This window comes from Alosa sapidissima, chromosome 17 (genome assembly GCF_018492685.1).
Source record: "Alosa sapidissima isolate fAloSap1 chromosome 17, fAloSap1.pri, whole genome shotgun sequence".
In the NCBI taxonomy this organism is placed as follows: domain Eukaryota; kingdom Metazoa; phylum Chordata; class Actinopteri; order Clupeiformes; family Clupeidae; genus Alosa; species Alosa sapidissima.
The window spans coordinates 18,511,770-18,535,852 of NC_055973.1; the positions used below are offsets into that span (position 1 = coordinate 18,511,770).

A 24,083-nucleotide genomic window follows, 5' to 3' on the forward strand; every position below is an offset into this window, starting at 1 on the left:
GGTTTTCTACATAACATTCCCATGGCTTCATCTACATGCCGTAACCACGAGCATGCCTCGGCGTGAAACCTTACCGTTAGCATGCTTGTGGTCTTGTGTGTACAACATTAGCCTTCCTGTTTCACAATGTGGTTTAAAAGCGGGGCTCACTTCAAAGACTTAAGGGGGAGTGAAGAGAGTCCCCCTCCCAAAACCTCCAGGGAGCATTTCTGTTTCCCTCTCTTCCACTTACCTCAAAGTACACATGCAATATTAAACACACACACACACACACACACACACACACACACACACACACACACACACACACACACACACACACACACACACACGAACAAATATCACTTTTTAACCACATTAATGTGGACATTTAAAAAGGAAAAAAAACATGCAAGCTGGTGTGTGCTCATGTTTTCTATCATGCTGCTTGACAGCTGTCTTACTCAAAGTAAAACACACGCACACACACACACATACAGACACAAACACTCAGCCAGCCACTCACTTAAATATGCACACATAGTTCTCAAGACATAAATCCTCGCACTGGGACGCAGGGTCATGTGTTTAAACTGGATTATGGATTCTACTGGTGGCTGCCATGCAGACAAAGTGGTTCTCAGACTGAGAAAAAAAGAAGCCTTGGCCTGGGAGCCTATTTTGAAATACTTATGTACAGGTTACACACAGGAGGGATTCATGGTAAATCTTCATAGCAAGGTCAAATCAACTGCAAAGGTTAGAGGACTGGTACATCCCACATGTGCCTTCTCACATTCAGACACACACACACACAAATATTTAGATTAAAAGTTGTCTCCGATTGTCTTTCACAAAGTCATTTCTGTTCACTGCTGGAATGATTCACTCCCCTGACTGTGAAGTACAAATAGCTCAGTGTAAAAAAAAAAAACGTACCTTTCATTCAGTATTGGGATGTCTTGCACCCAGGGTGGTGGTGGTTCCAAAGCGAAACCCATATCATCGTGGGAGCTGGAAGATGATTGGTCAGACAGGCGGGCGGGCAGGACAGGTGGCCTATCATCTTCTATGATTACTGTATCATCCTGGGGCATGTTGACAGTGGGGGATAGCTGGTAGTTACCTGAGTGGATGGATATAAGAGACAGAGACTCAACCAAGAGAAAACACAATTACACTGCATACACAGAACACATTACCAAAACAGAACATACCAATTGAGCTGGCAGGAGTATTGGTCACAGACAGACACATACACACACACACACACACACACACACACACCAAAGAAAAACACAACTTCTAAAATAGTTGAAGTCAAATGCATGTGCTTACCATTAAAATAATGGATTTGTTTGAGAAAAACTCACCTTGGAATGAACATTGCTGAGTTCATTCATTTCCATTATCACAGAGTCATTTTGCAAATTTAACAGCTTAAGAGCAATCGCATGTAATTGCTACCAGAGGGAACAATATTTAGCCTGGCTGTCTCCCAGCAATAACTCAAAGTGTATTTCATCTCAATGCACCTCAACGAATGACAAATGTTTTTAATAGAAATAAATTAAGACTTAACGCTCTGGTGCGTTGAATATTTGGTTGCAAGTTTGTGATACCTGCTGTTTTAATGATGGGCACAAATGAGTGCCTAAAGTTATGTTGATTAAGAGGGCAATAGAGAGCTAGAACGGAGTTGAGTGATGGATATTTTTTTCTATGCCTTTTCCATTCCATACATCTACTGTATATTTACTGTTGTTTAGGCCCTGAACTGTTACTATGGTAACGGTAAGCAGTGCTATCGAGCCACGTCACACCACCCACTCCCACACACATGCACACGAACACTTCTAAACAGGTTCAGGAAGAGAGAACAGAGAGGGAGAAAGACGGTAATTAAATAACCTTTGTTATACACAACTAGATAGGAAGTCTGTGTGTCCTGCGAGCAGCAGCTAATCAGATTGGCGAAGGAATTAGCACAGCAGGTACTGAGACTACCCATCCACCACTCAAACAGATCAGTGCAGCATTTCACAGCCCTTAGGTCAATGCGACTCGTTAACTGATTGGACATGGACATTTGGGTTTACGGCTGGGGATTTATCAGTGTCAGAGAGGGAGATGCACAAAAAAAAAAATAGAGAAATGAATCTAAAAGTGACAAAAAACAGCTGGAAAGATCCTTCCAAGTTACTTGGTTAAGTCAGACATTTGACTCAACTTGCTCATGAGAAAAATATGATCTGCATTGCTCACTCTTTCATCAATGAACTTTTAATGTAGAAAACAAAATGAATGTCACCCTTCATCTTATCCTATTATTTCTCCCTGCTGCGCCATCAGTGGGGATTTTTTTTTCCACAGACAATGGTGTTGAAGGCACTCAAGTTATGCTTTCAGGGCCATCTATCAAAAGCTAAGTGTGTGAGACTAGCTACAGGCATAACTCCCCCTGTCATCCCCATTCTCATCAGCACCACTGCAGCAGTTGCCAATAGGTTGCATCATGCCATCAAAGAATAAGGCTGCAGACATGACTAGAATGGAAATATATGGGATCCCCGACAAAATCCTGTGCTGAAACCCACACTAAAGTCAGACAACTGATACTACAGACACACAACCCATACTACCAAAACCTAAAGAAATCTAAAGAATAAAGGTGGTGGGGGGTGGGTTGAAATGCAAAGGCACATTAAACACAAATACTATTATTCAAAATGCTTACAATTACTAGCCAACCCACATGAGAATTTAATTTTAGTTGAATTACTTTCCAGTAATGTTGTTTTAAAAGAGGCAAAACGGATATAAAAAGAGAAAACAAAGGCTCAACTGTCTATGCTCTAAAGTTAGCCACCAATTGTCTCTATGCTCACCTGTGATTCACTTTTAAACTGATTTAAAGAGATTTTGCTCCTGGGCCCTCTGAAGATGAGTGCTTAGCCGAGTGACTAAGGTGAGTGGTGTGTGGCAGCTCTCTGCCCACTCACGCTAAATGGCAAAAAGGACCGATAGAGCAGTGACAACTCAGGAGCTTTAGAAAGGTGAGGGATATAATTAGCATGTGATCACATCACTCATCATGAGTTGGAATAATGAGGCAGGGAAATTGAGGCTTAAACTAATTCACTTCATGTAGCCGATAAGTTAGCTGATGAATACGATTAAAAGTCCTGGCTATTGCTTGTTAGATGTGGTTATGATAGAAAGTGCTTTAGTAGGAGTGAAACCATCTGCTACTGTCTAGACATATTTTCAAGAGAGACAAAGTGAAAAAAGTTAAGCCCGACAGAAAGTATTACTCAGATGATATGGAGGTGTTTTAGGCATTGCAGTGCGTGGTGTGCCGTGCTGAGTCGACACTCAGCCTGCTAAAGTGCTAGGGGAGCTAATATGTGGCAACTGGGGAGAATGGAGCCATAATGCACCTGAACGGCTCACAGCGAGGGCTGATTGGGACTGAGTTTAGCGTGCTGCGTTCCTGAAGAGAAATTACGCTACAGGAGGCCTCCCTCACTTCCCGCCCAGTGCTAGCTAGAGGCTGACAAATCTGTCTGACACTTCCTCTGCCACTTGTCGAGACCTATTTCCCTGTCAGTGGCTGGACTTAAAGCACTAGCAAGAAAGTGAGAAAGAGAGAGAGAGAGAGAGAGGTACATCATTCACAGCAGAATTAGGCCAGATTCAGATTATCCAAATATAATATAACGGGCAGATAAAACATAGACAGTTTGAGCACAATGTAACTTCTTACACAATTTCTAGAATAGATCAAATCAAGGGCAATAATATAGCATACATATAAATAAATACTCAATGCCACACATCATGGCAGTAAACAGTCCAAGTCATGGCAGTGCATTGCGAGGCAGCCTAGTCGATGGGTAGCATAAAATGATAAAGTATTTTGAGTAGTCTCAAAGGCACTATAAAAATGTAGTGAAATTAGCATACTTGGATTTGATCTCCATAAATGTAACATACTTCTTATATAATATGATACATTGTTTTATTTATTGCTCATTCACTCTAAATACAGTTGAAGTGAATGACTTTCCTGGGAAATCTAACATAGCAACTTGATAGGGCCTTCCCTGGCTTCACCTGATCCACTTTGGGTCAGTCCATTCACTATCCCACACTGCACCAGGCCACCCTATCACTACAGAGCATTCCAGGACCCTGCCACTCAACGGCACTAACAGGAGATGGATTAAGATCAGGGGTCTCCGAGATGAAGAAAGATGAGCTGCCTGAACATAAGGGTCTCCTGGAGACGTCCATCACCGAGGAGAGAGCCAGCGTTCAGCCCCAAAATCATTCACTGGAGGGTGAGAGGTCACACCGTTAGGCTATTCGTATTCCTCTCCCCTCTCAATCTTTCTCAACATCCAGCTCTGCCACTCTATCTGCCTCTCTCTGTTGCGGGGATCTCAACGGCTGTCTGCTCAGCCTGACACTATTGATCAGTTGAAGAATCATTAGTGAATCCATATAGCCTGGGACATCAGGCTAAATGTAGTTAGCTGCTAATCATAGAGTACATGCTGTTAAGTGGAGAGGGACCGATGATGCCCAAATATGTTTGCTTTGACTGATCCTTTAAGGAGGCAACCAGATGCTGGTCAATGCAACAACCTGAACCATTTCCTTGATTGGATTGACTGGCTAAGACCTTGTTGTGCATGTCCTACATGTGCCGTATTCTCTCTCAAACTCAGTTATACAACATCATTTGTGGAACGGTTCTATGCAATGAAACTATGTGAACCTTAAACTCATTGAGGAGAGGAAATTAGGCCAACATGTGGAATTAATCACAAGTTCCCATGGACCAGTGAACAAAGCTCTCAACAATCCGTCAGACGTTTCCCAGCCGCTGTGACTGTTTTGGATAGCAGGGCGTTGTCATGAAAGTCCCATGTGACAAAGAAGAAAGTACATTCACATTCTGATTAGAGGCAGGCTTGGGAGGACTTCAATGGATTGCGAAGATTTCACCTGAGAATGTTGCCGTATAGACTTTTTTTGAGAGCAACAGGGAAGGAGTCAAGCACCATGAGAAAATGGTTCAAAAGATTGTGAAACATTTTTAAAACTGTGGGATAGGCTTCAGTTGAAAAATTGCTGGACTGGGATGCAAAACCATGAAATCATAACAACATAACACTGACCTAATCAAAGCAATTAGGTTTTTATCTAGAATACAGTTACCCCAGAGGAATGTATTTTGGAATAATGGCCAAAACCTTTCATAGTAGGTCCAGACACACTCACATAGGTCCAGACAGTAGACATTGAGACATCGGGACATTTACTTTTAATCTTTTGCAATGATGGAAACCCATTTTTTGCCTTAAAATTGACTTTATCTACAGTAATTGTAAACAGAATTAATCAAAGGTTTGCAACAAAGCTCATGAGGGTGACTAATATTTTGTGACTTTGACTTATTATACGCATTTAGAAGTCTGTCCTTCCAACAGCACAACATTCTGAGTGGAGAGCGAGAGGGTCAGCAACTTAATGATATTTATCAAACCTGATAGTAGATATAAAAATGTGTATGTTGAAATCTAATGCCTGTGGCATGCAAAGGAGCCATGTGATTCCCACAGCAACAAAGTCATTTCCCAGACTTTTCCCTTTTTTATCATGCTGTGACATTTGGATCTCACAACTGGAATTTTCTGCTGAACTGTCTTAAGTTCTTCAGTAGGTCTTGCATTGTTGTGTTTCCTAGCAGTACTTTAAATAGACGCAGGCTAAAATGAATAGAATAGCAACTAGTTTCTGCATTAAGTTTGCTGGTAAATGAGCAAACCCACTGATACACTTTGCCCTGTTTTGCACCTTAGCTGTCTACTCCATGAAATACATGAAACACACTTAAATCTGTCTAAATGTTTTGTGCTGTCAAAGCTGTCAAGCCAAGTAAAATTAACATACATAACTGGTCACATTGTATTTAGCTTTCACAAGGACACAAAATTATAACGCACCCAGTTTTAATTTGACAAAAGAGCACAAGCACACCTGCACAAGTCTCAATTCAAAAGATTAAATGACGAGGGAGAGCAGAAGTCTGTGAAGTGCAAGAGAAAAATATCCCTAATATTCACTTATTCAAAACGGAAGCATAAAAAAGTCCAGAACAGAGGATGTGGAGTGAAAATCCAGACAAAGCATTCACATTCTCTTTCTGACAGGTAGCCTTTATAATATTACCGTTACTCTGCCCTCTGAATTAGCATCTCCAACACAGTGGCAATGACATGAAGACTGATGTAAAGAGGGTGACTGCTTTCACAGGCACCATATTCTCCAGATCCGAAGGTAGATATTGTTGGGTCATTTGCTACAATGTCACTGTCTAACACCTCTTAGTCATCAGCCTTTAATATGGACAGAAATAGCATTATCAGGATATTCAGTAAGGGAAAACAGTGGTGGGATGTGGGGCCCAGCTGTGATGAATACCCAGAAAAGGAGGATGATATGGTCAAACTATAAAAAGCCCTACTCTCTGTGAGCAAAGGAGAGGTCAAGCAGCAGAGACATGCCCTCTGCCACCTTCAATTACTCGGCCCTGCCAGGAACCACTGACTCATGCCACCTTCATACCGAGACGCGTGTGACACCATTATTCTCATTCTCTCCCTCTCCCTCTGTTTTTCTTTCTTTTATCAGTTCTCGGTCTCTCCTACTTTTCACTTGTAGGTCACCTCCTCCATCTTTCTTCTTCTTTTCTTCTTTTTTCTTTTCTTCTCTTTTTTCACTCATCACGTTGTTCTTCCACCTACCGTCTCACCTTTCTCCTATCCATTTCTGTTGTCTTCCCTTCAATAGTGTGTTGAGCTCTAGCTGCTAATAGCGCATGTGAAATTGATGATTGACAATGATGTGAAATTGCAGCACCCATTCTAAAGCCTCCCGTGGCCAACCCAAAACACTTCTGAGGGGTTTTTTTTTTTTTTCTTCCTGAGTGCGCACTGCACGCAGCATGCTAAGCATGCTACCTTTGGTTGGCGAGTCTTCAATTTGCGACACAGCGTGACTTCCTGCTCTTAGCTGGACTTTTCAATTAGGGCGCGCGCGAGAGCGCAGCCGGAGCAGCAGCTAATGACCTTCACCGGAGCAAAAGGCGTATTTTTCTACCCTCTTCAATCTTAACCACTGCACCTATTTAACGAGTAACACCACAAGGACATTCAAGGTCACAAGTCAAAATGGAACAAAAAAAAAAAAACACTAAGAAATGAAGATGAATAACAAAAATAACACTGCATGAGACTAGAGAGGAGGACAAAGCAATCCAATTGATCTGCTATTCTACCACCTGCCGCGTGTGCTTCTGCAGCAACTGCATCGTAAGTGGCCAAAGGTGAGCAAGGTAGAGCTGCTGGAGCTAGCTCACTGACTGACTGACTGACTGACTGACTGACAGGCAGGGGAGTGGAAGATTTAGTGAAGTCGACAGGCTGGGGAATTACTCCTGCCTGTCCTCCCAGCTCCACTCCCTGCTCGCCTCCACTGGCAGACGCTTGACTGAGTGACAACCTTCTGAAGTCCCTGCACAGTTATAGCACAGCCAATCTAAGTAAAGATCATGGTACACAGCCAAGAAAAACAACAAACTGCAGCTCCTCATACATGACGCTGTATGACAGATCCCAGTCAAAGACAGCTGTCTACTTCATATTATCACAAAGGTGTGTCTCAAAAAAAAAGGAAATATTCTAAAATGATAACCAAAACCAAATACATCTTAGAAAGCCTGAGTGTAATTGCTAACAGATATCATTTCTCAGTCAGTGTAATCTTAAATATTACTGAATCCCTGAAGTTAAAAAGCTCTCATTCAAATATCCCTAAAAGTAAACAGAAGAATGCCATAGACATGCTGATGCCATAGTATTATTCTCAACGTGTTCTGTTCTCCAGGTTCACTTGCTGTACCTCTGTGAGCCTGCAGCAAATGACTGGGGGACTAACAGAGTTTAATCTCCAGTCCAAGGAACACTATATACTATATATATATAGTGTATAACACTAGGAGCACTATGTATTCTCCATACTGTATGTGTATCTGTAAAAAAAGACTACATATATAAAGCACATATTTATTTTATCATACATATTCTCATCTCATAGAGAAAAAACAAGTGATGGTAAAATACAGACTTTTGTAACAAGGCTACGGGGTAGAGCTTTTTCCCAAGCCAGTCATATTGACATGTGCGCTGTGACACTGCTACTGCATGAAGGTTGCTGGTGTCTGACTGCATGTCTCTATCTCATCCGTCATATGACCCAGGAAGGATCATTCCACCATGCTAACCTTGCAGGGTTGCCTTATGCATCCGTCTTAAGCCCATCAAAGACAGGAAATGTGTTTAAGGGACACTGCTACAACTTGACCATGGACATGACTGCTGACTCCACAGGGACACAGTGTAGGTCACCTACCAGGTCGGCAGCAGGCCAGCTTTCAAGTGACGTGTCATTTAAGTGCCTTCTGGACATCTTTCCCACCGCTTACCAAACACTGTCAAATGCTTACAGAGGGTCCAGCTGATATTTCAGCGCAGCCTACACATGATGTAACCTGTCAATGACTTTAATCAAATGCATAGGTATGTCACTACACAGGAAAGGGCTGAAAGCTACCGTCATGTGAAAACAGCAGAGACCAATGTGCGGATTGAGGCATGATGTGCCCAACCAGCCCTTTTCGCTGAACTTCAGCAACTTTAAACTTTTAGAGGAGTTCTTCACTTCTTCTTTTTCATCTGCTTAGAGGAGTAAGAGCCCTTCCCTCCCTTGAAGTATTGTGCTGAGATTTTTTTACAGTTCAGTCACGATTTCCTAGCTCGCTGTTTATGATCAGGGCAGCATTTTGAAAGGCTACATCAGTAGCCTGTCAAAGAAAAGCATCCTTGGCAACCATAGATATATAAAAAAAAAGAGTGAGAGAGAGGGTGAGAGGGGAAAAAAAATCAAGCAGCTTCTATTGATCTACCAGCTTAATTACCCTTCTGATGGGCTTGACACTGTCTCTGATCTCAAGCTGGGAGATCACTGACAAGAGTCACCCAGTGATGCTGCATGAAGATACAGAAGTTAGAGTCAACTCTTGCTGATGAAGGGAATGAGTCGGATGAAGAGAGGAGACGAAGAGGAACAGAAGAGGGGAAAATAAAAAGCAGAGTGTGGTGGTGCTGTCGTGAGGGCCTGTAACCTCTCGCTAGTAAAGAGGGGGGTCAAAATTCTACAACGACGAGAATGACTGGCCGAGGATCGAATCCCCAATCCCAATTCCTTTGTGACACAGAAGCTGAACTTGGGCTTGAAGAGGATGAGTATTGGCCCAAATGAAACCATGCAGGGCTTTGGCAAACAAGGGTGGCAGCTGAAGAAGACATTGATCCTTTACAAAACTAGGTATGCATGTGCAAGGTGTGTCCTGAGGGGCAGTGTATATGTGTGTGTGTGTGTGTGTGTGTGTGTGTGTGTGTGTGTGTGTGTGTGTGTGTGTGTGTATGTGTGTGTGTTTCTGCATGATAAAGCCTTACCCATCATCCTGCCCATCATGCTGGACCTGGGAGAGAGGTCATCGTCCAGGTCATCCAGGCTAGGGTACATGGAATGAGAAATCCGTCTCTCGTGGTCGTCTTGTGGTGATGCCGACAGGTCTGGAACTGAGGCACCAGATGGCAGCTCCTGCAGAGGCAACACCCAAAGAGAAGATATAGATATATATATATATTAACATCAAATAAATTAGACATAAAGCGGCAAGGTCTGAGATTTATTTCAGAGGCTCATGCTGAGCATGTTTACATGATCACACACTACAGAATGTTTAGTATTCATGCCACTACTTCCCTTCAACTGTGATCTTGTCATCTCGCAATCTTATATCTTGTACCATTCTCTCTCTTTCATTCACATTCTCTCTCTCTCTCTCTCTCTCTCTCTCTCTTCAATTCCCCTCCTGACAACGGGAGGCTGGTAATTACCCACGCACCTTGTCAGAATCAAGCTAATCCTCAATCTGCCTGAGAGATGCTAGGGCTAAGACGCTAACGCTCTGCTGAGCACTCCCACAATGATAACACAGCATGGATTTCCAATAGATGTAAAGACAGCTCCCTCCTCAGCTAAATGGGCAAGTGACATTTGGCTTTTTCACAGAGGGTGATGTGGAGCTTGTGGAGGTCGATGTATTGTATTGCTTAGGTCTTGAAAGAATGGACAATGGTCTGTTCTGTCACCCATTCGGCGGAATGCCGTGAAACGTGATAGACTAAGCACTGCTATTAGTTTGCACTAATGGAAGAGAAACTTTTTCTCAATAAGCTTTCTTCTCAATAAGCACCGTCAGCCTTTTTAGCCAGAATTTTCAAATTGTAACTATTTTCCTTGTTGGATGTGTTTTGTCTTAATTGAAAATGATTGCATTCATAAAGAATTGGGATATGCTAGAGAGGCAGCAGTGTAAAAAAAACTCTGTTCCTGTTTACCGTGAGATCTGCTACAGAAATGGCCTGAAATCAAAGAATTATGTTACATCAAGCTGTATCCTTCTAGAGAACTTACATCTCCCTTAACTCAAACCTGGCAAACTGCCAGAAACAGCAAGGAGTTAGAGACAGAGACAGAACAAGAAATATAAACAACTGTGGAAGACTAGCGTGGGAGAAAAAAAGATGGGAAAAAATAGTGGTCCAAGACAGAAAGAGTAGGAGACTGGTGCAACCTGGGAACGGGAGGGAAAGAGAAATGATAGAAAACATTTCTCCACCATGAAACAGGCAGAAAGAGAGACAGGAACGCGCCCAGGCGGGGAGTGTGCATGTTCCAGGGAGGCGTGGGTCGCCTCAGTGCTCTGATGGAGAGAGCCGCATGGCAGCATGGGGCGGCGTCGAGCCGACAGCAGGGGGAGAGAGAGAGAGAGAGAGAGAGGGAGCCGCTCGTCTGTTTCATATAAATGAGGAGCTTAATGAAGTCGGGAGCGCGGGACTTTATCTAGGCGTAAAGCTTGATAAGAGCCGAGCGTTGGGGTAGGGTAGGGTGGCGGGGGAGTGCTTGAGCAGAGGAGGTCAACACAATTACAAATCACGGTCGTAGACACGTCTGCCATAGGCCCCACTGCGGAATTGGGCTCAATAAGGTTTCAACTGCAGCACACCAGTTTGCTTTATTAGCTTTTCCCTTTTACTTAATCTCATGGGGGAGCGTGCGAAAGAGAGGGAGGGAGGAGAGAGAGAGGGAGAGAGAGAGAGAGAGAGAGAGAGAGAGAGAGAGAGAGAGAGAGAGAGAGAGAGAGAGGGAGGGAGGGAGGAAAGAGAGAGAGAGAGAGAGAGAGAGAGAGAGAGAGAGAGAGAGAGAGAGAGAGAGGGAGGGAGGAGAGAGAGAGAGAGAGAGAGAGGGAGGGAGGGAGAGAGAGAGAGAGAGGGAGGGAGGAAAGAGAAAGAGAGAGAAAGAGAGAGATAGAGAGAGAGAGAGAGAGAGAGAGAGAGAAAGAGAGAGAGATCAAGTGAGAAAACGTATTAGAGAATGAGAATATATATATATTACACTGGCATGGGTGTGAACTCAAAAGGCAGCCTAATAAATCTGGTGGGATCTAAGATCTTAGTTGTTTTACAAAGCAATATATTTGAGTGAATATGATCGTGTGTGTGTGTGTGTGTGTGTGTAAGCGCACATGCCCATGTGGGCATACATGCAAGTAGGAAGATGGAAAGTGAACCCCTGTGCTGTCTCATTCCCATCTTAATCTCTCCCTAATCTACTCCATCCCGAGACTGGATTACAGTATGTGCCGGTGATAAGACACTGCTATGCAGCCCTCACTTACTAATGAGGCTTCCTCCCCACATCCCACAGATGCCCGTCCTGTCACTTGTCCGCTGACCTTGGCGCCTCGGAGCAACTCGGAGCAGTGATGACGGGGCAGAGTGGAGGCTAAGCTGCAGTCCGCGGGCTGCTGGGAGCATTATACCGTCTCCCGAGTGGCGAGGGCCTGTTTGTGTGTGTTTTAATCCTGTCAGCCCTTCTCTAGGCGATGCCAGTAATTACCTTTTCTCTAAGCCTTGGCATGCGGCGCGGTGCTTGGGGGTTGGCCCTCCTGCTCCCTCTGCCTCCAGCCCATCCACCTAATGCCCAGAGGGTAGCCAGCACAGCGCTCACCCCTTTCTTTCACTTGTCATACGGCCGCCATCCTTCCACTGCCCCTTTCATCATCCCCTTCTGCAATCAGTTTCTTTCTGCCAAGTTCCTCTCTCTTACCATTATCTTTCATTCCATCCACTCTGATTCAGTATCACCGCACTTTCGCCTTCTGTCCTCTCTATTCAGACTCCAACTTCTCCATTCCTCGTCATCTTTTTTTGTCTTTTTTTTTTTTTTTACGCCAGCCTTTCCTCTATGCCTAACCTCCATCCTACTATGTCTCTTCTTGTCTGTGTATTCCTCAGCATTCAGTGGATCATCCCCTCTCTCGGAAATGCATAACTTTCCTCCCGAAACAGAAATCCTCCAGTAGGTATTTGCAGGAGATTAGGAAAGAGAAGGGACAATGCCCAGGTCTGCAGATCCTCTATTGCCTTGTCTAGCCTGGCCAAAGCAGCTATGGTACATTTCAGTGAACTGATTACTGGGTAATTCTATCATTATGTGACAGGCATGGGGTCTAGAGTCTTCACACAAGGGAACTGATGATATGTAGAGTTCACCTTTCAAAGGAACATATTTTTGATGATTATAATTGCCATTTTGTTTTTTTCCATGCGCAGTCACTCTCCTAAAACAATCACAACGTACGTGAGGCTTCATGACCAGCGGAGAGGTGACACCCAGGCCCTTGGGTCCCAGTCTTCATAAAACTGTGTCTGTCCGACTTCCCCAAGAGAACAGCTCGATACTAATAAAAGCATAATCTACTGGCCTGCCTGATTGATAGCTCTCCTACAGCCTGATCGATCATGAGCCTCTCTGAGCCTCTACACAAGGCCTGGTCTGATGTCGCACACTTGGCATTTCCTTCCTGCTGTCAGCTTGCATCAGCGTCTCTGTATTGTCCACACAACGCACCACGGTATGCAGATCAGTCGATGTGTGTCCTCTTGTGCGACAAGTCATACGCTGCCACTCTACATACTTTCGTTTTAAAGGTGCAAAGTGTAGTTTCTTGAATGTGTTTCTTTCTTTTCTTCAAAGAGAGCATTTTCAATTCTTTCCACTCACATGCTCATACTGCACTGCATCAACCGCTCACTAAAATATTCATTCTGCTGTTAGCTGATCATAGCTGGCTGTGTTGTGGGTCAGACTGCTCTGCTCCTGACCAATAAGGGCACAACCTTCATAGCCAAAAGCGGACAGCCCCGAGGCTTCAATCTTTAGCCCATGTGCCTACATTATCAAAATTCAGCTCTGCTCAGTGGATGGAAGCATTTGCAATACATGTGCAATATATTACTTTGAGGATGCAATCCTTTGTCACAAGGACTAGGTTTATAAAGCCAATGACAGAAGGTGAAAAACTCACAAGGCAGTCATTGGCAGTCAGTTATTATTCACTAAAAGTATCAAAATAAAAACCATGGTATGGATGATTGCAATTCAAATTGCAACAAGACTATACATAAGACGCTGACAGCTTCCATAAATTATAATCATTCGAAGCATTGGAAAAAAAGAACTGTAATAATAAAGTGCTGCTGAAAAAAGCTATTTGGGAACACAACCATTGTGTAACCAGGTCTTACTGAGCTGGCCAAGTTGATGTGGCAAAAAGTACAGATGCATAAAAATGAAGTTCTTACAAGAACAAGAGGTCCTGCTGAACCATGATGATGTGCACCATCTGAAAAGCATCCGCTTTTCCCCTACCACCCTACTACAATCCAAAAACCATTCCTCTCAGCCCTTTCTTCATGCAGTCAGGAAGAGAGGGTACCTGACATCAAAGTGGCTTCTTTTGTTCCTTCCCCAGAGGGGATCTCTAAATCCTCTGCTGAGTAGTGCACAAAACTCCACATAAAAATTTTCAACGACATAAATCAGACAAAATAAAACTGAAGATGGACCCGGGACTGTTCAATTCCACCTTAAGAATTTACATGAATGTACAATAACATGTAAATGTGGGTTGAAGTTTAGGTTAACTCAGTAAGCGCATTTTCAGAGGAATTCAGCACCAAGGACAGGTGCAATACGTGGGAAAAGAGGAAAAAGAGGAAAGTTGTAGAGATGACTGGTAAAAGTGGAAGCACATTGTTTTGAGGTAAAGTTTTTTTCCTTAAAAAGAGCCTTAGCGTGCTGTTGGGCGTTCAGATCCTGGCAGTGCTTTGGTGTGCAACTGCTGTGCCACAACAACAGAAATGAAAGGCCGAGGCTCCATGGGAGAAAAACAAAATATCGAGAGAAGACAGGAGAGGAGAGCACCATCGTCTCCCAGATGCACAGCAATACCCAAAAGACAAAAGGGCATAACAAATGGAGCTGGCAAATGCAATATGGTCACATACGCAACATAAACCCCAAATATGCAGCAGGAATGTCTTATTGTAGGAGCTAGCATATTACGCACAAAGAAATATGCCGCACACACACCTGTATAGGGGTGATGAATTTTACATCAATGCTTTGGAAGTTGCTATGTGCAGATGGAAAGCATTTCCAGAATTCTTTGTGTCTATGCTCAGTTTAAACTTAACTTAGCTTAACTTAGTTCATCAGAGGTAAAGAAACCCAAATGAGTCAGCACACAACATATTTGAGAGTTAATGCTTCATGAAACATCTGATTATGGACACCAACATGAGTAAATAATGAATTACATGTACTGTGACTCTAGCCATGTGTGTGGTATTAGATTTTTTTGTGAATTCATTAGTTTGTGTATTGACAAGTGTAAGTCATAGTCACACTGTATCAAGAAAAAACATAGTTTCAAATTTGTATAAGGTCCTCCCCCTTAGAAACTGCCAGTAGCTGTGTTTTATTATAAGTCCTCCACTTCCCACCAATTTCCTTTGCAGGTTTCATGAACTGAGTTAGTGTTTTATTGTGTCATGTCTCTTTAGCAACAAGTAAATGAGGTGGATGCGTTCAACTTTCCTCATCCTTTCCAGTAACTTTACAGTGAAATCATCTGAATAACATGAAGATGATGAGTATGTTTTAAAGTACTGATAAAAAATTAATTGAATTGAAAATGACTTTCCGAGAGTTTAATTGCTTGAACACATATAAAACTGCATTAATAGAACTGATGGATATTACAAAGCCTCTGAAGCGTAGTTAAATTATAATGCTCAATGAAATAAATTGTACCGACCAATCATATATTACTACACTAACTGGGTCAAGACTGTCCTCTGAAAAAAGCACCGATCTGTCAGTCTGCTCCAATTAGCCGTGGCAACTTCCACCACAGGAAAAGGAACAAAAAAGATAGATGTATTTCAGAGCATTACAGCAAGGTATGTGTACTTGTGAGACGCGCTGATCTTATCAGATGGCACACATGTATTAACTCTTATCATTATGCTTTAGCATGCAAATCAAGCTAGTCTCAGCTCCTCAATTCACCATGACTATTAATATCTTTGTCACATAGCACACAAATCCCTTTTTTGGCTCTCCACCAAACCCAATGGGGACTAGCTATTCTCTCTTTGGGGGGGGATAAGGGTCATATGTGCTCAAGGACACGGGTCTGCAGTGCATTAAGCAGACAGAGAGACCCCCACACTCTCCTCAGGGTAATACAAGAGAGAGGGAACTAAGCCTCTCATGGATTAATTCTGAGGTGTCCTTCACGACCAAAAGTGTCTGTCAATCAGTGCTGTTTGAGTCGGGGAAAAACACTAGGAGAAAGGAAGAGGGGACTGACCTTGGACTTGTTCAGAATCTGCTCAGAGACATACTGGCATGACAAGGCCCAGGATTCAAGTGTATATGTTTGGAGGCATAACAATAGGGCTCCAAAGGGAAAGTGGGGTAAATAGAGTGGGGGCAGGGCAGGGTGTGTGTATTTGTGTGTGTGTGTGTGTGTGTGTGTGTGTGTGCGTGTGTGTATGTGTGTCAGGTGGAGTTGGACCCATTGTATTGTATTGTATTGGAGTTGGACCCATGTATATATATATTTGTGTGTGTGTGTGTGTGTGTGTGTGTGCATGCATGTGTATTCAGTTCTCATATTATGAGTCCTGGACATGAAAACATGACTCCCAATTTGATCCCTGACAATCCCACCCCTAAAAATAATCTCCCGAGCCTTGCAGAGGTCAGCTGTGTAGAACACGCTTGTTCTCTCATAAGAATATGACTGTGGCTCATCTGTGGTGACACTGACGCATCTTATCGTTTTTAATGTTGCCCTGTGCCCTGCATTTGCCCTCTGTGATGATGACCCTTCCTTGAGTCTTCCTTTAGAGTTGCAGCCAGTTTCGTCACACGTTGTGGTGTATGTGATGACTGTTTCCTTTGTTCTCAATGAAATTCTCACTGCTATTTATATTTCTTTCTTGCTGTTCCATTATTTCTACGAGGACTTATTCATTAATATGCATTACTCGGGGTGTGTTGAAGCACAGGCAGTGTTACTGCCTGGTAAGCAGTGGGCAATTGGCAGCAAGTTTCTGCTAAATCCCACTCACCTTTACCTTACATACCCTCACTACACAATCATACAAACACGTTTCCCCTATCGGAGAGGTAAGCTACCAGACAGAGCAGGGGGAAATACTAAGGGAGCCAAAGAACCTTTCAAATTTCTTAGTTTGACAGGCAGATAGGGTTAACCTTGGGAATAGACTGGAGGACTTTGGAGACTGGAGACCTTGAGTGAAGAGTGAGTAGTGTGTGTGTGTGTGTGTGTGTGTGTGTGTGTGTGTGTGTGTGTGTTGAGGGGAAGGGGTTTAGTGTTTGTTTGGGGGAGTCAGGGGACAGAGGCTCAGCATGAGGTCCAGTCTGAGGGACATACCGGAGGTGAAGCACCAATCAACCTCACACAGCCACTAATCAGAGCTGATCTCCTGGCAGCTACAGGCATCCACTCACCAGATAACAGGGAGAGAATGTGTGTGTGTGTGTGTGTGTGTGTGTGTGTGTGTGTGTGTGTGTGTGTGTGTGTGTGTGTGTGTGTGTGTGTGTGTGTGTGTGTGTGTGTGTGTCAGAGAGTTGAGAGTGTTACAGAGATACATGAAAGGTATGTATGTTGGAGGGAGCAGAGGTACTGTGTATGTGACTGTCACCTTCCCTGACAACATTTTGCTATTGCACACACACACCCACACACACACACACACACACACACACACACACCCACTTCAAACAGAAGTGCGTGATTGCTGAATAAACTGGCCCTCATTTCCATAATCAGCCATCATTCCCCATTTCATCACTCTCAACAAACCAGTTGCTCTCACTCTCTTCAAAGCAAACTGACATTTCACATAAACATATACATCATTATGAATATATATTAGATTTTGTTTTTCTTTTTTCATCTCTGTGAATATGTGAACTCTGCGTGAGGCGGAAATAAAAACAAACATGCACATGGAAATAAGTTAGAAGAAAGAGGGGGGGTGGGGGGGGTCGGAGGAATAAACACAGTTGATATTTCATAAAGCCGGGCTCCTTATCACACTTTAATCTGTGAGAGACGTTTTTAGACGCAGAATTGCTTTCGATCTCCCTCACCTCTGCCATTCGGCTGATAACAACTCACTTTAATTCACTTTCTCTTTTTCATTTTTCTTCCATTTTTCTTTTTTTTTAATCTCCACACAGACACCCCCATCCCTTCATCTGTCTGCAGTCATTGGTGGCCCAGTGTCCATCAATCGCACTGGTGACAGTCAGTGGAAGAGAGCTAGCTAGGAAATCCAATATGATTCTTTTGAAGATCAGAAGGCTAGACAGAAATGGCTACAGGCGGCCTTTGTTGCGCTGATACTCTGCGGGTTGGCATGTACTATCAGTCTTTGAATAGTCTCTACACAACTAACAATGATTTTGATTTTAAGTGATGCTTACTTAAACTGTAACAAGGATGTACAACTCAAAAACCTTTACACAATAAAAGCGCAATGAAAAAAATAGCATTAACATAGGTTATGGGGCTGTTTTCCTAAATGTGGCAGTCCTTCTTATGGGTTCACACATACTATCTATGTACAAATGACATCTCCACTCTGTTTTTTCTACATAAACCTCAAGTTTACTCATTCCACTAACTTTTGACTGAGATGATGCAACCTCACTAGTTACCTCGTCTCTTTCAGTGACTCTCCTGGCGACAATGAGCTGGATCATTCCACGTTTGTTACTCTCAATGGACATGGATGTCCGTAGTGTTTCCATGGCTTCCTGGTTGGTCTTGCCCAGCAAGGACTCTCCATTGACAGCAATCAACTGGTCATTGACATGCAGGCGTCCATCCTGAAGATATACACAACCACACACATCAAAAATATTTTAATTTCCTACAACCTGGCTATAACTTGAAAAGCTCAACGTTTTTTTAGGTGAAGGAACCTAAATCTATATAACTATGACCCTGACCACAGAACAGAGTAACACTGTATAATAACACTGATCCATGTTAACTCTGAACACCAGGACAACAAAGAAAGACTTCCTAACCACAATCATTGCAGACCATGCTCTCAGTGGCTTCTCTTAACATTGAAATTTTTCCTGTAACCATGGAAACTGATCTTTTCTGAACAGAAATGACAGCACTACTATAGCTAAATGTATGAGAAGAAATAATAAAGTAAGCACTGTATGGTAGCAGTAGAGTAACAGAGTATAGAAATACATGGTAAAACCTTTACTTAATTCGTAAGTAATTCACAATAGCACTTAAAAGAAGGCTATGTTTTGAGACCATCACTTGTGTCTTTCAAAACATCAAATGACTCTCACCTTGCAAGCTGCTCCACCGTTGATTATAGACTTGACAAAGATGCCCAGGTCTGCATGGTTCTCTTTAGAACGATTGCCCTTGACACTGACACCTAACCCTGCAGATCCCGAGTCATTTAGAGGAATGTCAAACGTCAGGAACTCCCGTGTACCATCTGGGGTCAACACTAGGTCATCCTCCTCTGGCTTCTGCAACAGATAGAGAAAATGAAAAAGTCGTAGTGAGAAAGAGACATATGAAACCAAAGTCATCACACTCTCAGGCACCATTTTGTTTGATTTCTCGTCACGGTCACAAGCTTGTCAAGTGTGACAGAGGGGATCGGACTCAACTTTGATGATGGCAGGTAACAATTTCCCCCTATCAAGTTGGCCATGCTTTTGTATTTTGCTGGGATTCTTAAAGGAAAAGGAATCCTTAAGGCACTATCAGTGAGGGGGCACTAAAGTCACCTCAAAGTTCTGCTCTTTGTTTGTGTAGACCAGAAGAAACATCAGCTACAGTGCCTTCAACAGGCACATTACTGATTGCTTAAACTAGTTTATGCTCTAAATGTATCAAACTCCACCAGTCACATGAGTGTCAGTCAGTCCATGTCCCTCCAGTTTACTGGGTGTGTGTGTGTGTGTGGGGGGGGGGGGGGGGGGGGGCAACCTTCAGACAGACATGAATTTGTGGAAAAATCACTCAGAGTAATTCAAGGAAAAGAAAGGCAGATTAATATGATAGGAAGGGAAGGGGGCACATCATGAACTCCGGGACTAAAAAGGCTAATTATGTTTGTGTGGGTGCTACAGCGTAAGGAAGAGAGGCTTTGATGGACAGGCAAGCTGGACCTGAATATAAAATATGAATATGAATAAAATCATTCTGTGGTAAGCCAGAATGTCCCATGCATCTTAATTAGGCCTACTTCATAGCATGTGTATTGGGTGTGCACATGTCTCAGTGGGAAAGCCCCAGCAGATATGAATGCAGGTGATTGCCACTGCGCCCACATATACAATGGTCATATACATTGTTTTTGAACAGCACAAAACCACTCTTACTGTTCAAAAGCAATAACCACTAATGACTTAAATAGATACAGCAATTTGCATGTAGCTGCAATGAGAGAAAGAAGTAGATCCTTTGACCAATTTATTGACAGGGGGTTATGTGCTGTTATAACCCAGTGTGATTCATGGTATCTATTGGAGATGAAATGATGGATAACATATATTTGAAAGCAGATGGTATTGACTAACAAAACACGCTACAATAAGGCCACCTACAAAAAGAGACAACCCATTTTAAAAACAAAAATGTATTTTTTCCATATTAGTCCACATTAGTTTATTCAAAATGTCAAATACAATGCCAAAATGACCTAAAATGCAATATATAAATGCTATCTATAAATGGCTATGATACTGAATTAATCTGCATCTTCCTTTATTAGTTCTCACATGTACAAAAATAGGTATGGCTGATTAAAGTCTTTAGACAAACACAGCTTCACATGATTCAAACACACACACTTCCGCCTGAGCTGATCTACGTCAGGCACTTTTAAGGTGGCGCTAGGTGCTATTTTCAGTAGGCTTATGTAGGCTGTGCACACAGGTTTCACCCCAACACACATACATGTGTACAAACCACACATTTGCCCAAACACCATGGGAATCTATTTCATCAAAGTCCATCTCTAGCCCTACCTCAGATGATTACGCATTGCCAAGGTCACCATGACAACCCCAGGAGCAGGTGGCTTGCTGTCAGGAAATACCACAGCTGGACAGGTGGGGGTTGGCTTTTAACTCCAACTACACTCTTACAAGAGCTAACACAAGCTATACATTATTAAACAATTCCTATTCAACTATTCATTCTCTCGCTCACACCAAACTGACAGACATGTTTGCAATAATGGGAGAGTCGGGGAGACAGGGAAGAGTAGAGTGAGGTTTTTTTCTTTTTTTTGAGTGACATCATTTTGGGGTTTTTGTCAAGTGTAGTCTGTTTTGACAGATGCACTCTCTGCCAAAAGCACCCATGGCAACAGAGATATATGACTCTCAAAAACACTGTAGACACTTTAGATGAATGACCCTGTGCATCCTCTACACAGAAAGTCTCTATTATTAATGAATGCTTTTCATTAAAAGGAGGGGGACTCAATTTTAAGGAGTGGTCCGTAGGCAGCTTTTAGCACAGCTGTTAGAGAGCCATGAGTTATTACATACAAACATGTCATAATTGACCATGAACTTTCCACATTCAATCAAACTTGGTACTTTTCAACCTTTTTGGAACATTAGGCATCCAATAGTTCCTCTGGAAGGGTTGAGATGTATGGAGTGAAGATGGCTAATGAATCGCTGCACCAGTCCGCTAAACACTAATCTCTAAAATACCATAGAGTTCACTGCTACTTATTTATTTCTGAAACCGTCTTCTTGTTTTCAGACAATCACTACTAAGAAATGTAATATTCTACACACAGTATGTACACCACAATCAGTGATTGTAATTTACACAAATCCTGCTATGATCAGTAGCTGTCTTAGCCCTATCCAACTACCTGCCTCCCCACCACAAGGCTAGCACTTTGGGGACATGCCATGCTTCCTTCCAGTCACAGCCAATTATGTGCTCAAGTAATTCATTAATTCATAATCAGAGATGATGGCATGCTTCCACTGCTTCCTGTTGTTCCAGGACAGAAGAGGTTCGGCTGTCTGTGGAAATCAAAGCAGGAGAGACATGCGATTCTCCCTGAATGCAAGGGCCCATCTTTTTTTTCCCCGTCAGCATTTACCTCCTATTATTACCTCTCTGATATGAATAGAAAAGGTAAAAAAACAAAAACCAGAGGAAAGAATAAGATAAGCTAAATAAAAACAAATAAACAATACATATAAACAATCATTATGCACTATCCCCACCATACACATATACAGACAAGTCCTATTCCCCCACCTTGAAGATTTTCCTGCACATCAGCGCCTGAAACAATTACAAAGACTGGAAATTGTCTCTCTGCACATGCCCAAATTCAGTGACATAAAGGTTACTGGAAATGAATTTAAAAAGCCTAAAAGAAATCACTCAAGGATGTAATTGCAAAGAGGGCCTGTGCATGATAAGTATTGTAGCACGGATTTCACGGCACTGTTCCTTTTTTCCCACTCTCTACCAATGACAGTAGATAAAAGCTGTGCATTAAAACGCCCCTCGGATGAAGCTCAGATGAAGCTTGTCAGTCTGCCTTTATTTCAGCGCAATTAGAGGCAGGAGAAAAAAAGGACAAGTACTGCATACAGAGAATGGGTTCCATTGTTGCTTGGTGCAAAAGTGCTAACGCAAGGCTGGTGCAAAACGCAATGCTGGGTCACAGTAGGGCCATGCACCTTGGAGGGTCAAAATGGACCAACCAAAACGCCAGATAGTGAACATCATTTGACTAACATGGTCAAAGACATTTAAAAACTCATCTCAACTCATCAAAAACTTCATCTTCTGGACAAATACCCATCCAAGCAAATATTTTGCAAAATAAGGTGCAACATGATTGTGCTATCCTCATCATCATTGTGTCTATAATTTGATTTGACATTATCAGTGTCTTACTACGGCTCTTCAAAATGCTGAAAAAATGTAATGGGCTATCACAACATTTGGAGATAAGATATTTCTGAATAATTACTGCAGCAAATACAAAAAGACTGCTGTCATTCAATCGGATTTTGTACTTCTTATCTATATCCTTCATATTATTCCATGAGTATGTTGACAGTGATGTCAATTCATTCTGTCCTCAACACCTTTAGTCCTCAACACTATGCGTATATGGGGGGGGGGGGGGGGGGGGGGGGGAATAGCACTTCTACATTGAATTCCACGTAAAAACAATATAACTACTTTATGACAGGGATAAGATTTAGTTTGAGAAAATAAATCATTTCCCAGTGCCATTTGTCAGAACTTCTACTGAACATCTACTCCTTATTCAAGTTGTCCTGTGAGAGAAAATATCCAAACCATTTACCCAAACTACCTTGTTTATCACCACGCTCAGCAACTGCACCACACACTCTCACACACACACAGACACACTACACTGGACCAGTGTGCACACACACACGAATACACTCTCAGAGTGTGGGTAATTACTGTAACAGCTGCTGAAAAACTACTAAATGAAAACAGGTGGCTTCCCCACAAAACTGCTGGAAAGTCGTTAACAGAAGTGTCATTGTTCTTCTGCTGCACTTGGCAACATTGGCTTTAATTATGAGGGAGCGCTGAGTTTGGAGAAGTGAAGATGGCACAATGTTTTGCCATATTGCCTGGCATGTTTCAAACAGCACATAAAAGCCGAGGGAAACAATGAGGATGCTCATCTGCAAAAGAAAAAAGACTGCGGGGGTGAGTAATTGAAAGACTACAGAGAAAGGAGGCGAGACCAAATAAAAAACAAGGAGCTATTACGAGATGGCTTCAAACGGGCAATTGAACTTAAACATCTTGGGCTGCTGTAATGGTGGCAGTAATTTACACAGCGGGAGTGCAAGGCACTGTGCCATTCTGCCCGAAATGGGTAGATGGGTACTTCGACCTGCTGGAGAGTCCTGCTGAGTTTTGACTAGGGTGCATATGCTGGCAGGCCTGATGAACAGACACATATACATCTTCCAAAGGAGCCGCTGAATGCCCTCTAGGCCTCTCTAATTAGTAATGTTTGGTCATAAGCATGCATTAGTCTCAATGATTCAAGAAAATGGTTATTGGGGAAAAAGTTACATGAAAAGTGATGCTATTCGTTGGTCCCCCAGTGCTCTCACTTAGAATTGTTCACAGGCTGCAAACAGACATACTTTTTTATTAATATAACACAGTGATAATCTTCCAGAGTTTGATAAGAATTTGTGACAAAGTCAGCATTCACAAGAGTTAAATATCACCTAAAATGGTGAGGTTAAACCCTCTTTTGAAAAGTGTGATAACATGGCTCCAGGTGACTGTGAATTTATTCATTGTCAAAAAGGATTTAAGAGCTTAGCACAGAAAACTTGGCTGATTACTTCTCTACATATATTTTTCACCCACTGAACTTGGCAAAAGGCCTTTCATATTAATTTAAGCAAAGACAAAG

General features: G+C 42.6%; 1 protein-coding gene across 5 annotated transcripts in view; it reads right to left on the reverse strand.

Moving 5' to 3' along the window:
* The window catches only part of LOC121688002 (partitioning defective 3 homolog), a 291,825-nt gene that overhangs the window by 122,951 nt on the left and 144,791 nt on the right, over positions 1 to 24,083 (reverse strand). For all 5 annotated transcript variants that reach the window (XR_006024477.1, XM_042067282.1, XM_042067284.1 and 2 more), the window contains 4 exons: positions 18,946 to 19,134; positions 18,286 to 18,456; positions 9,567 to 9,714; positions 919 to 1,105 (listed from right to left, as the gene is read on the reverse strand). Coding sequence is in view for 4 of the 5 variants with exons in the window: in XM_042067282.1 (XP_041923216.1) it covers positions 919 to 1,105; positions 9,567 to 9,714; positions 18,286 to 18,456; positions 18,946 to 19,134 (695 nt within the window). In the remaining variant the exon portion in view is untranslated. The remainder of the gene's footprint in view (positions 1 to 918; positions 1,106 to 9,566; positions 9,715 to 18,285; positions 18,457 to 18,945; positions 19,135 to 24,083) is intronic.